The 15,163-nt window shown below is 41.6% G+C and overlaps 1 protein-coding gene across 2 annotated transcripts in view; it reads right to left on the bottom strand.

Moving 5' to 3' along the window:
- DDX50 (DExD-box helicase 50) overlaps window positions 1-15,163 on the bottom strand; it is a 40,338-nt gene that overhangs the window by 12,330 nt on the left and 12,845 nt on the right. For both annotated transcript variants that reach the window (XM_033209793.1, XM_033209792.1), the window contains exons 8-9: window positions 1,574-1,735; window positions 1,014-1,133 (exon numbers count right to left, since the gene is read on the bottom strand). In XM_033209793.1, the coding sequence (XP_033065684.1) occupies window positions 1,014-1,133; window positions 1,574-1,735 (282 nt within the window). The remainder of the gene's footprint in view (window positions 1-1,013; window positions 1,134-1,573; window positions 1,736-15,163) is intronic.

The raw sequence follows: 15,163 nt of genomic DNA, 5'->3' as shown, positions 1-15,163 counted from the left end.
ACTCTGTCGCCGGGGCTGGAGTGCAGTGGCCGGATCTCAGCTCACTGCAAGCTCCGCCTCCCGGGTTCACGCCATTCTCCTGCCTCAGCCTCCCGAGTAGCTGGGACTACAGGCGCCCGCCACCTCGCCCGGCTAGTTTTTTGTATTTTTAGTAGAGACGGGGTTTCACAGTGTTAGCCAGGATGGTCTCGATCTCCTGACCTCGTGATCCGCCTGTCTCGGCCTCCCAAAGTGCTGGGATTACAGGCTTGAGCCACCGCGCCCGGCCCTTAATTTTTGTATTTTTAGTAGAGATGGGGTTTCACCATGTTGGGCAGGCTGGTCTCAAACTCCTGACCTCAAGTGATCTGCCCGTCTCTGCCTCCCAAAGTGCTGGGATTACAGGCGTGAGCCACTGCACCCAGCCAAGATCTGTTTTTTTCTAATAAATAATCAATTACAAATTTCAGAAAGAGAAAAATAATTTTTTGAATTGCCCCTTAGTTACAATCATGGAATCTCACTTGTAAAACACGCCTGATTTGGGGGAAAAAAAAAAAAAAAGATGTTTAAATCTATCAGCTTTTTTCCTTATTTTACAAAGTATATGAAATAGCATATAAAAACACATAAAATTAGGAAAAACTGTGAAAATTCAGACCACAGAAAATGTATAGTTTCTCAAGAAACTTGTACCATTACTTAAAAGAATCTTAACTATTATTCCAAGACAATCTTTTAGTCACCCATTTACAATGCTGGACTAAGAAGCAGTGAAATCACAATGCACTTCTGATTTTAGTATGAAGAGAGAAATTCAAGGAAAAGATGAGAAAGTCAGCTCCACTGTCTTCAAAATAAAAGCTGTATTCAAGTCTTGAAGCTAATATAAATTTAGATCTCCGCAGGCTTCACACCCAAATGCAGCTTAAATTGAGAAAAGTTATGAAGACCTACTTGCGAGAATAAATATAAGAACTCTCTTTTAAGGCACCATTTAGACAATAAGCCTGAAATAATTTAACTCTACTTACTGCTTTTTGTTCCACATATCTTAGTTGACCTCTTTCTCTTGGTTGATAAAAACATATACAAATCCCTGTCCGTCCAGCTCTACCTGTGCGTCCAGAGCGATGGATATAGGACTCAACATCCTAAAGATTATAAGAGGTAATACTTTTTAAAGCTCTAGCAAGTTCCAGTCATTCTGGAATCCAAATAATAATGTTAATAATAATATATTTATTTCAATACTGTTGCCCTTTTCAACATTCCAAACAATTATATGTGTGGATTTTGGGGTAAAGGCAGTATGATTTAAAACCTTTTAATCTACTTCATCCCAGGTTTCTTTACATGGCAACTTTTTAAAATTCTCTGCCTGATTTTGTTGCTCCATGCTTCAAATCCAAACAACAGAGTTAATCATCTGCAAAGGTATCAGAATCTGATCAATTTAATACCACACTAACAAAAAAATGGCTAAGAGCAAGAAGAGATGACATATTTTTCACATCCCAAGCAATATGTTGTAAATCAAATGGGAATTTATAAAATTGCTCTTATTTTTCCCAAATCAAATCCCATTTCCTACCTGAGGAGGAGAACTTTGAATCACCAGGTCAACTTCAGGAATGTCCAAACCACGGGCAGCCACATTGGTTGCCACCAAAACTTTAAAACTACCTTCTCTGAAGCCCTTTAGTGTAATTTCTCTTTGTGACTGTGCAATGTCCCCATGTAAACACTGGGCATTCTATTTGAGAAAGGGGGAGAAAATTAAGTGTATAGTTCATACTTGCAACTGATAGCACCACAACATCATCTAGTCTGTGCTCCTTTTGCATGTTTTTAAATCTTATTTTGGTAATTTTAACAACACATGCTTACTGTTTAAAAAAAGTCAAACATGACAGAAAATATTTAACATAAAATGTAAAAGCTTCCCTAATACTAGTTACTTAGAAATAATTCACTGCTAAGAGTTTGGTAAATATTCTGTCAGACTTTTTTTTCTTTTTTTTTCCCAGACAGAGTTTCACTCTTACTGCCCAGGCTGGAGTGCAATGGAGTGATCTTGGCTCACTGCAACCTCCACCTTCCGAGTTCAAGTGATTCTCCTGCCTCAGCCTCCCGAGTAGCTGGGATTACAGGTGCCTGCCACCATGCCCAGCTAATTTTTGTATTTTTAGTAGAAACAGGGTTTCACCATGTTGATCAGGCTGGTCTTGAACTCCTGACCTCAGGTGATCTGCCGGCCTCAGCCTCCCAAAGTGCTGGGATTACAGGTGTGAGCCACCACACCCGGCCACTTTTTTTTTTTTTAAATACACACATACTCACATTACACAAGCATATACTATGACTTTATGTATTTATTTATAACATGAGATATTACATAGGTAGGGTTTTACAACCTACTTTATAAATTTAGTGTATCTTAGCTATCCACATCTACAGATAAAATGCTACTTAATTTTTTTAAACTGTATATAATTTATTCATATGGATCCTACTGATGAACTTTTGGGCTGTATTCAAATTTTCACCTTTAGAAACAATGCTGCAATGGGCCAGCCGCGGTGGTTCATGCCTGTAATCCCAGAACTCTGGGAGGCCAAGACTGGCAGATCACCTGAGGTCAGGAGTTTGAGACCAGCCTGGCCAACATGGTGAAACCCTGTCTCTACTAAAAATACAAAAAATTAGCCGGGTGTGATGGCAGGCACCTGTAATCCCAGCTACTTGGGAGGCTGAGGCAGGAGAATTGCTTGAACCTGGGAAGCGAAGGTTGCAGTGAGCTGAGATCATGCCATTGCACTCCAGCCTGGGGGACAAGAATAAAGCTTTGTCTCAAGAAAAAAAAAAAAGAAAGAAAGAAACAATGTTGCAATGAACAACTTTGTACTTGTATCTCTGGATGCCTCAGTATCTGTATATTTCAGTAGGATACGTATCTAGAAGTTGAATTTCTGGGTCAAAAATTATGAACACGTAGCATTTTAACAGAAACTGTATTATAAAAAAACTGTATTACAAAAAAAGTTGTGTACCTTTTATTCTTCAATACTCTATGAGTATTTATTTCATCATACCCCACCCAGCTTGCATATTATAAATCATTGTAATCTTTGTGAATTTAATAGGCAAAAATAATTTCCCAATGATGTTTTAATTTACATGTCTGTAATTTTTAGTGATGCTGAACCTATTTATATTAGGTTGATCTTCATCTCTGGTGCAAATTTCCTGGTATTATAAATACACTTCCTAGTATTCCTGGCCACTATACTGAAGTCAAAAAGTTCATAACAATGATCAGGCCGGGCTCAGTGGCTCACGCCTGTAATCCCAGCACTTTGGGAGGCTGACGTGGGTGGATCACTTGAAGTCAGTAGTTCAAGACCAGCCTGGCCAACATGGTGAAACCTCATCTCTACTAAAAATACAAAGATTAGCCAGGTGTGGTGGTGCACGCCTGTAATCCCAGCTACTCAAGAGGTTGAGGCAGGAGAATCATTTGAACCCGGGAAGTGAAAGTTGCAGTGAGCCGTAATCACTCCACTGCACTCTAGCCTGGGCGGCAGAACGAGACTCCGTCTCAAAAAACAAAAGTTCACAACAAGAATTTAACCCCAACAGTATTTCAGCCTTGGTGTCTAAATAGTTTAACGCATACATGAATGAATTCAGTGAGCACTTGCTATCTGTCTGAATTATACCTGGTTCTAGAACATTCATAAAGAAACACAATTCTGGGGCCACCAGCTGACAGGCATCTTCAATAAGTATGACGTGTGCTATCACAGGTGTAGGTTCAGAGTGCTACAGGAACACTTAGGAGGGAAATCTAACTCAATCTTGTTTGAGGGGAAAGCAGCACTGAAGCTGACACCTAACATCGTAAGGAACTACTAGGTAAAAGAAGGAGCAGAAGGCTAGGGAGATCCTGGTAGAAGAAATATCATACATAAAGAGTGGGAAGTGAAACCTACAAATATTTGAGCACTGCTGAAAGAGAGTGAAAAGGAAGCAGGGGTGAGAGGACAGGGAGTGAGAGATGAGATTGGAATAGAACATAAACTTTATCCTGAGGACAATATGAAACAATTGAATGATTATAAACAGGAAAATATCATGAACATATTAAATTATACAACCAGGCACAGTGGCTCACGCCTGTAATCCCTGCACTTTGGGAGGCCAAGGCAGGCGGATCACCTGAGGTCAGGAGTTTGAGACCAACATGGTGAAACCCCGTTTCTACTAAAAACACTAAAAAAGTAGCCGGGTATGGTGGCGAGTGCCTGTAATCCCAGAGACTCAGGAGGCTGAGGCAGGAGAATCACTGGAACCTGGGAGGCGGAGGTTGCAGTGAGCCGAGATTGTGCCACTGCACTCCAGCCTGGGCGACACAGCAAGATTCTGTCTCTCTCTCTCTCTCTATATATATATATACATTTATTTTTTAGGTTCTGTCACCCACCCACCAACCTGGATGACAGAGCAATACCCGGTTTCTAAAAAAGGAAATAAAGAGTTATCAGTGGCCTCACTAAGGTGGTGGCAATGACCACCTATTACTCCACAAATATATAATGACCTACAACATGTTGGGCACTAGGGATAAAAAAGTGAACAAAAATAAGACTGCTGGCCAGGAGTGGTGGCTCACGCCTGTAATCCCAGCACTTTTGGAGGCCGAAGCAGGAGGATCATGAGGTCAGGAGATCGAGACCACAGTGAAACCCCATCTCTACTAAAAATAGAAAAAATTAGCCGGGCGTGGTGGCAGGCGCCTGTAGTCCCAGCTACTCGGGAGGCTGAGGCAGGAGAATGGCATAAACCCGGGAGGCGGAGCTTGCAGTGAGCTGAGATCCGGCCACTGCACTCCAGCCTGGGCGACAGAGCGAGACTCCGTCTCAAAAAAAAAAATGATGAAGCTGGAAAGGTAAGTAGGGGCTACACCATAACTGAATTCAAGAACTACTAGTTGATAAAATTGCAAGGACATACTCAAGGGAGTAGAAATTATGTATAAAGGAAACAGATACATTATACACGATTCTCAGACTTTTAGATTCTGCAACTGGTGTAAGAAATAAATGGAGGCTGGACGCAGTGGCTCATGCCTGTATTCCCAGCACTCTGGGAGGGCAAGGCAGGTGGATCACCTGAGATCAGGAGTTTGAGACCAGCCTGGCCAATGTGGTGAAACCTTGTTTCTACTAAAAAAACAAAACTTAGAAGGGCATGGTGGCGGGCACCTGTAATCCCAGCTACTCAGGAGGCTGAGGCAGGAGAATCGCTTGAACCCAGAAGGCAGAGGTTGCAGTGAGCTGGGATCACATCATTGGACTCCAGCTTGGGCAACAAGAGCAAAACTCCATCTCAAAACAAGAAAAAAGAAAGAAAGAAAGAAATGGACCAGGCGGGGCACAGTGGCTCACACCTGTAATCCCAGTACTTTGGGAGGCCGAGGTGGGCGGATTACTTGAGGTCAGGAGTTCCAGACCAGCCTGGCCAACATGGCAAAACCCTGTCTCCACTAAACATACAAAAATTAGCTGGGCGTGGTGGTGCATGCCTGTAATCCCAGCTACTAGGGAGGCTGAGGCAGGAGAATCACTTGAACCCGGGTGGCGGAGGACGGACGTTTCAGTTAGTCAAGATCACACCACTGCACTCCAGCCCCCATCTCAAAAAAAATGAGGCCGGGAGCAGTGGCTCACGCCTATAATCCCAGCACTTTGGGAGGGCAAGGTGGGCGGATCATGTGGTCAAGGGATTGAAACTATCCTGGCCAAAATGGTGAAAACTTGTCTCTACTAAAAATACAAAAATTAGCTGGATGTGGTGATGTGCACCTGTAGTTCCAGCTACTCAGGAGACTGAGGCAGGAGAATCGCTTGAACCCAGGAGGCGGAGGTTGCAGTGAGCCGAGATCACACCATTCTACTCCAGCCTGGGCGACAAGAGCAAAACTCCATCTCAAAAAAGAAAAAGAAAGAAAGAAATGGACAAGGCTGGGCACAGTGGCTCATACCTGTAATCTATGTACTTTGGGAGGCCAAGATGGGTGGATCACTTGAAGTCAGGAGTTCCAGACCAGCCTGGCCAACATGGTGAAACCCCGTCTCCACTAACAATACAAAAATTAGTGGGGCATGGTGGCACACACCTGTAATACCAGCTATTGGGGAGGCTGAGGCAGAATTGCTTGAACCCGGGAGGCAGAGGATGCAACGAGCCGAGATCATGCCACTGCACTCCAGCCTGGCAAAAAAGCAAGACTCCGTCTCAAAAAAAAAAAAAAAAGAAATAAACAGAACACTTTAAACCATAGGAGACAGAATCCAAAAATACTATGTAGTTGGCTGGATGGCCAAGGATAAGGAATAAATTCAAGAGTGATACACAAATTTCTGGTTTAAGCAAGGGATAATGCTGGAGACAGAGTGCGTATAGGAGTGTAGAAAATTAATTAATTTAGGTTTAGAAACATACAGGTTGGTGTGTCTGTAGCCAGTAGGTCTAGTATTCTTGAGGCAGATCCCAGTGAGAAAAAGATTTGCCTATCATTAGCATATACTCAATAACTGGAGCCATAGGAGTGATTAGATCTATCTATACATATCTGTACTTCTATATTCCTATACTAATTGACTCCTTGCTTCAAGAAAATAAATGCGGTATGCAAAATGCTTTAAATAAACAATTTTTTTTTTAAAAATAAAACAGAGACGAAGTCTCACTATGTTGTCCAGGCTGGTTTTGAACTCCTGAGCTCAAGTGATCCTCCTGCCTTGGCCTCCCAAAGTGCTGGGATTATAGACACAGGCCATCGTGCCTGGCACATCTAAATGTTAAAATGGTACAAAAGAAAGTAATTTTTAATATCACCTTTTTATTTATTTATTTTGGAGACAGGGTCTCACTCTGTCGCCCAGGGTGGAGTGCAGTGGCATGATCATTGCTCACTGTAGCCTCGACCTCCCGGACTCAAGAAATGCTTCCCACATCTAGCCTCCTCAGTAGCTTGGACCACAGGTGTGTCCCACCACACCTAGGCAATTTTTTTATTTTTTGTAGAGACAGTCTCGCTATGTTTCCCAGGCCACTTTTGAATGCCTGGCCTCAATAAATTTTCCTGTCTTGGCTTCCCAGGGAAATTCTTTTAATTTCAAAAACATCCTTTTATTATTATTCTATTTTAATTTATTTTATTTTATTGAGACACAGTTTCACTCTCTCTTAGGCTAGAGTACAGTGGTGCACAATCTCAGCTCACCGCAACCGCCACCTCCTGGGTTCAAGCAATTCTCGTGCCTTAGCCTCCCAAGTAGCTGGGATTACAGGCACGTGCCACCATGCCCAGCTCATTTTTGTATTTTTAGTACAGGTGGGGTTGCACTATATTTGCCAGGGTGATCTCGAACTCCTGATCTCAAGTGATCCACCCGCCTCAGTCTCCCAAAGTACTGGGATTACAGGTGTGAGCCACCAAGCCTGGCCTTATTCATTCATTTTTAAGAGATGGAATCTTGCTGTGTTGCCCAAGCTACAGTGCAATGGCAAAATCATAGCTCATTACAACCTCAAAATACTGGGCTAAGAGATCCTCCCACCTCAGCCTCCTGAGTAGCTAGAATTGCAGGCATGAACCATGGTGGCCGGCTCAAAAGTATCCCTTTAAATAGGAAGCTTAATTAATACAATTTCCATAATACATTTTAAGATGTTTCATTTATGCATAAGACTCCCTTTAAAAATATATCTACTATATAAATGAAATGCCTACGCTAGTCTCAAATTCCTGGGCTCAAGCAACCTTTCTACCCTGGCCTCCCAAAGTGCTGGGATAACAGGCATGGGCCACCACACCTGGCTAATACATATTTTTTTTAATTTACTTTTTCTTCACCAAAAGCAGATACTTGAAATACCACTTCGTAAGAGCAGGACAATATATATACGTAAGTACGTGTACATATGTACGTAGGTATAAAATTATGCTAGTAAGTAGCACAAGTAAGATTTAAACCCCAATCTGACTCCCAAGTCTGTGCTATTAATCACTATTCTTTTTTCCTCCATGAAAAATATGTAGAGTAAGAATCAGATCCATGAGGAATGCCAATATTTAAAGTACGGACAAGAATACAAAAAGATCAGCAGGAACTGGGAAAGGTTAGCCAAAGAAGAAAATAAACCTGCGTGGTTATCATATAACCCAAGTTAAGAAAAATATTTCAAGAAAAGAAACATCTAATTTTTGAAAAAAGTTACAAACAAATATACTTTAAATAAGTTAGACAGTTTTTCATAGTGAATTTTTCAATTGCAACACAGGTTTTTTTCTCATGCCTGTAATCCCAGCACTTTGGGAGGCCAAGGTGGGAGGACTGCTTGAGGCTAAGAGTTCAAGAACAGTCTGGGTAACACAAGGAGATCCTGTCTCTACAAAAAATAAAAAATTAGCCAGGTGTCATGGTGCATGCCTGTAGTCCCAGCTTGTTGGGAGGCTGAGGTGGGAGAACCCCTGGAGCCTGGGAGATTGGGGCTGCAGTGAGTCATGATCACACCATTGCACTTCAGCCTGGGTGACAGAGTAAGACCCTGTCTAAAAACAAAACAAAACAAAAAAACACAGGTTTTTTTTCACTTGATAATTTGTCCTAGAGGAACATACTACATTCATGGTATCAGTGATTGTTTCCAGGTCTCCAACTTTTGAGTAATTTTTTTTCCAAACGTGTGTGTGTGTTTCTCTCTTTGTGAGAGACACAGACTGTTTAATGATTCATTCATTCATTCAGAGAGGGGGTTCTTGTTGTGTTGCCTGGGGCCTCCCGCCGCAACCTCCTGAGTAGCCGGAATTACAGGTGCACAACCAAACCCAGCTGTTCAGAATTTAGAAGGCATTTGTTTCTGGGGGAAACCAAGTAAAACCTGACTTTTTACAAGTAAATTACAATTTTAAACTAAAAAAAAAAAAGAAACTATTCAGGTTCTCTGGTTAATCCATAAAATCCCATATAACTCGTAATAAGATACTACTGGTACGTTCTACCTAAATAGAAAAGTCACCCAGCAGAATGGAGAATGGAGAATTCCATTCTCCAAATCACAGAAACAGATTATTGTCCACTAAAAGGAGAATTCTCCCCTAGCCTTTGTAGCAAGGCAATTTCTTCAAGATTAAAAAATGGTTTCTGCAAAACAACTGCTACTGAATATTTTAAAGCAACGAAAAGAAAAGCAAATCAATTACCCTCTACCATTCTTTCACTATTTAGCAAATATCTATTTATAGAGGACTTTATTTTATTTTATTTTTTTGAGATGGAGTCTCACTCTGTCGCCCAGGCTGGAGTTCAGTAGCGTGATCTCAGCTCACTGCAACCTCCGACTCTTGGGTTCAGGTCATTCTCCTGACTCAGCCTCCCAAGTAGCTGGGACTACAGGTGCCCACCACCACGCCCGGTTAATTTTTTCTATTTTTCAGTAGAGACGGGGTTTCACCGTGTTAGCCAGGATGGTCTCGATCTCCTGACCTCGTGATCTGCCCGCATCGGCCTCCCAAAGTGCTAGGATTACAGGTGTCAGCCACCGCGCCCGGCCTTTTTTTATTTTTTTAAAAGACAGGGTCTCACTTTGTCACCCAGGCTGGAATGCAGTGTCATGTTCATAGCTCACTGCAACCTCTATCTCCTGGGCTCAAGCAATCCTCTTGCCTTAGCCTCCCAAGTAGACAGGAATAGAGGAACGTGCCACCACACCTGGCTAATTTTTTTTTTTTTCTGAGACAGAGTCTTGCTCTGTTGCCCAGGATGGAGTGCAGTGGCGCGATCTCAGCTTACTGCAACCTCTGCCTCCCAGGTTCAAGTGATTCTCGTCCTTCAGCCTCCCAAGTAGCTGGGACTACAGGTGTGCACCACCACACCTGGCTAATTTTTTGTATTTTAGTGGAGGCCAGGTTTCACCATGTTGCACAAGGTGGTCTCGAACTCCTGAGCTCAGGCAATCCACATGCCTCGGCCTCCCAAAATGCTAGGATTACAGGTGTGAGCCATTGCAGCTGGCCCTGGCTAATTTTTAACTTTTTATAGAGATGGTGTCTCATTATACTGCCCAGGCTGGTCTCAAACTCCTGGCCTCAAGTGATCCTCCCACATCAGACTCCCAAAGTGCTAGAATTACAGGCATGCCTGGCCTATACTGGACATTTAAATATCAAAGCTAATGCTACACAATTAGTTAAAATGACACAGGGGAAGACAGTGACTTTGAGTCTCTAGTTCCCACATAACACACATCAACTAGGATAACAAAACTAAAAATCCACAGACAACACACGTAACAAACAAGTGACAAAGTAGTCTCATGATTTCCAAAACATGAGCAGAGGCCAGGTGCGGTGGCTCATGCCTGTAATCTCAGCACTTTGGGAGGCCGAGGCAGGCAGATCACCCGAGGTCGAGAGTTCAAGACCACCCTGACGAACATGGAGAAACCCTGTCTCTACTAAAAATACAAAAAAAAAAAAAAAAAATTAGTTGGGCATGTTGGCACATGCCTGTCATCCCAGCTACTTGGGAGACTGAGGCAGGAGAATCACTTGAACCCGGGAGGCAGAGGTTGTGGTGAGGCAAGATCACGCCATTGCACTCCAATCTGGGCAACAAGAGCAAAACTCCTTCTCAAAAAAAAAAAAAAAAATGAGCAGGGAAGGATAAATTCTTTTATCTATGTGGGGGAATTTGCTAGTCCTAAGAACAGGCAATTCAGGGACCTAGTCTTTCAGGTCTCCCATCTTGAAAGCATAATGAAAAAGCTACCTGGAAGGCATATTCTCAAACAAATTGTTGACAACAGCAGCTGAATCTGGGAGGATTTTTATATACTTGAGGGTGATTGTGAGGAGCCAGAGTTAAGGTCTGCGGGGACTAGAGCAAGCTGGGCCCTATATAAACTTTCTAAACTAACAGCCAATGTTCACTTTCCGGGACAAAGCCCCATACTGAGGAGAAACTGCTGGACAGAGGATCTAAACTAAGGATGCCAAGAATAACAGGATCAAAGGAAAAAAAAGATACAGAGAAAAGTGAGGAAAGACACAGCTAGAGCCAGAAAGTAGACCTTTTTTTAACAGCTTCACTCAGATATAATTTACAGACTATATTTTAAGCACTAACAAAAATAACATAAGCAGCAGCTCTAGAGCTGTGACGCCAGAAGCATTCTCACCAATACCTTCCCATCTACAGTTCAAAAAGTTTAACTTAATCTAAAAATGAGCAACAGAAAAGATCACACTCAAATCTCACAGAAAGTAATTAGGAAGGAAAAAAAGAGGAAACAGAATAAGCTGGGAGCAGTGGCACATGCCTGTAATCCCAGTTACTCAGGAGGCTGATGAGAGAGGATCCCTTAAGGCCAGGAGTTAGAGGCTGCAGTGTGCTATTACTGCGTCTGTGCCAAGGTACTCCAATGCTGGCAACATGGTGGGACCCTGTCTCTTGAAAAAAAACATTTTTTTTTGGCAGACACGGTGGCTCATGCCTGTAATCCCAGCACTTTGGGAGGCCTAGGTGATAATTTGAGGTCAGGAGTTCTAGACCAGCCTGGACAACTTGGTGAAAACCCATCTCTACTAAAAATACAAAAATTAGCTGGGTGTGCTGCTGGCGCCTGCAATTCCAGCTACTCTGGAGGATGAGGCAGGAGAATCACTTGAACCTAGGAGGCAGAGGTTGCAGTGAGCTGACATCGCACTACTGCACTCCAGCCTGGGTCACAGAGCTTGACTACATCTTAAAAAAAAAAAAAAAAAAAGCAGACTACCTCCACAAATAAAGTGATCTAGAAAGGCTTATCCACAAAATAAATAAAAGCATACCATTTTGAATGAACTCAAACATATATGACTGGGTACGGTGGCTCACGTCTATAATTCCAGCACTTAGGAGTGCCGAGGCAGATGGATCACTTGAGGTCAGCAGTTTGAGACCAGCCTGGCTAACATGGTAAAACGCCATCTCTATTAAATATACAAAAATTAGCCAGGTATGGTGGTGTGTACCTGTAATCCCAGCTACTCTGGAAGCTGAGGCATAAGAATCGCTTGAACCTAAGAGGAGCAGGTTGCAGTGAGCCGAGATCTTGCCACTGCACTCCACCTGGGTGATAGAGTGAAACTGTGCCTCAAAAAAATAAAAAACAAAAAAATAAGAAATAAAATAAAATATACATATATATCATATATTGGCTGGGCACAGTGGCTCTCGCCTGTAATCCCAGCACTTTGGGAGGCAGAGGCAAGTGGATCGCTTGAGCTCAGGATTAAGAGCAGCCTGGGCAACTTAAGAGAGATCCCATCTCTACAAAAATGAAACTTAGCCAGGCATGGTAGCACGCACCTGTGGTCTCAGGTACTCAGGAGGCTGAGGTGGGAGGATCACTTGAACCTGGAAGGTGAAGGCTGCAGTGAGCCAAGATCATGCCACTGCACTCCAGCCTGGGTGACAAAGACCCCATCTCAGAAAAAATAAAATAAAATAAAATATATATTATATATATTAAATATATAAAAAATACACAAAAGTTTTTTAAATTATATATACACAGACACACACACACACAAACACAGATTTTTTTTTTTTAGAGAAAGGGTCATACTCAGCTGGGTGCGGTGGCTCACACCTGTAATCCCAGCACTTTGGGAGGCCGAGGCGGTCGGATCACGAGGTCAGGAGTTTGAGACCTGCCTGGCCAATATGGTGAAACCCTGTTTCTACTAAAAATACAAAAAATAGCAGGGTGTAGTGGCACATGCCTGTAGTCCCAGCTACTCAAGAGGCTGAGGCAGGAGAATCGCTTGAACCCAGGAGGCAGAAGTTGCAGTGAGCCAAGATTGTACCACTGCACTCCAGCCTGGGCAACAGAGGGAGACTCTCAAAAAAAAAAAAAAGGGAGAGGGTCGTACTCTGTCACCCAGGATAGAGTACAGCGTCATAATCATAGCTCACTGTAACCTCTAGCTCCTGGACTCATGAAGTTCTCCCACTTCAGCCTCCCAAGTAGCTGGGACTACAGGCACACACCACCACCTCTGGCTAATTTTTTTTTTTAAGAGACAGGGTCTCACTAAGTTGCCCAGGCTTGTCTTGAACTCCTAGGCTCAAGCAATCCTTCAGACTTAGCTTCCCAGAGTGCTGAGATTACAGGTACGAGCCACCATGCCTGCTAAAAGAAAAAATTTTAATGCTACGGTAAGGAACAAAAATCAAGAAAAACTTTTCAGTTTTTCAATGAGATAAAATAAATCAAGAAAGAAGTAGAAATAAAAGATAACTTTTCACAAATGAAAACTATACTAGAAAGAGTAAAAGACTGAATAAACACAACAGATTTCTTACAAATGGGAAATTCTGAGGCATGTGTAGTGGTGCATGCCTATAGTCCCAGCTACAGGAGCTCAAAGCTATCAAGTGCCATGATTACATCTGTGAATAGCCACTGCACACCCATGTGGGCAACACAGCAAGATCCTGTCTCTTAAAAAAAAAAGAGAGAAATTTTGAAAACTAAATAAGGAAAAAGATGAGAAAGATTTGATGTGACAAGGCAGATTCAAAAAAAGAGAGCCAACACATGCACAAGAGCCCCTAAAGAAGAAAATCCAAGCAACTGGAAAACCAAATGCTAAAAATTACAATTCAAGAAAATTTTGATGAAACTTTAAAAAAATACATATGAAACTACAAATTGAAAGCAAACACTGTGTACCCAGAAAAACTGACAAAGAACACCACAAAAATATATTCTAGTAAAACCACTGATTTTTAAAGGAAATCACTTAGAAAAAAGATTTTAAGAAAATCACATATAAGGAAAAAAGATTAGACTGACATCTCACTTTTTATAGCGATGCTTTGTTCCAAAAACAGTAAAGTAACATATTTAAGACAATGAAGGAAAGAAAATGTGAACCAAGAATTTTATATACAGCCAAAATAATTTTCAGGTATTAAAGTCACATATAAGATATTATCAATAGGCAGTACTGTTTCCATAAGCCCTTTCTCAGGAATCTACCCAATAACAAGTCACAAACAACAAAAATGACTGGAGACACTGACATAAGGACTGATGGCACTGATTATTGGTGGATGTTAGCATCACAAAAAGAACTAGACACATATATCTCCTGCCAGAAGTACACCACCTATGAAGTAGTTCTGCCCTAAACAAACAAACAAACAAATCTGAATATTCAGAAAATATAAAAGACAGAGGAACATGTTAAATGACATCATGGGGAAGCAATACTCTAGATTTATGACAATGTAGTTTCTTAAACAAAAAAAGCTATAAAAAATACATAAAGGAGAAATCCATATATAAAAAGCGATTTAATAATCACACAATGTAAAAATCTTATTTGGATGCAGATTCAAGAAAACAAACAATAAAAGAAAATAAACATTTCTAAGACAATTGATAATGTAAAATGAATTAATATTTTGAAATATTGATTTTTTAGAAGTGATAACTGTATTGTTGGTTTTTTTTCTGAAAATCCTTTTCTTTTAGAGATACATACCCAAACATTCATGGAACATGATATCTAGGGTTTGCATAAAAATATTTCTGAAAGAGGAGGTAGGTTAGCATATAGATAAAATAATTATTGAAGCTGGTGGATGAATACACAGGGGTTCATTACATGATTCTACCAACTTTTGTACATGTTTGACATTTTCTATAAAAGGTTTTTATTTCTTTTTCTTTGAGATGGAGTCTCACTCTGTCATCCAGGCTGGAGTGTAGTGGCACAATCTCAGCTCACCGCAACCTCCACCCCTGGGTTCAAGCGATTCTCCTTCCTCAGCCTCCTGAGTAGCTGGGATTACAGGCGCCCACCACCACACCCGGCTAATTTTTATATTTTTAGTAGAGACGGGGTTTCACCATGCTGACCAGGCTTGGTCTGAACTCCTGACCTCAGGCGATCCACCCACCTCAGCCTCCCAAAGTGCTGGGATTACAGTCGTAAGCCACCGTACCCAGCCAAAATATATTTTTTTAAGAAAGAAAAAGACACATGGATTTAGTATTCTGATTTAGTAATTTAATAAAAATTTGTAGTTTTGTAACACAACTCTAAAATATTACTCTC

The sequence above is a fragment of the Trachypithecus francoisi genome, unplaced genomic scaffold (genome assembly GCF_009764315.1).
Source record: "Trachypithecus francoisi isolate TF-2019V2 unplaced genomic scaffold, Tfra_2.0 Lachesis_group9, whole genome shotgun sequence".
In the NCBI taxonomy this organism is placed as follows: Eukaryota; Metazoa; Chordata; class Mammalia; order Primates; family Cercopithecidae; genus Trachypithecus; species Trachypithecus francoisi.
Note: the sequence above shows the minus strand (reverse complement) of the source record. Positions and strands in the feature narration are given on the sequence as shown.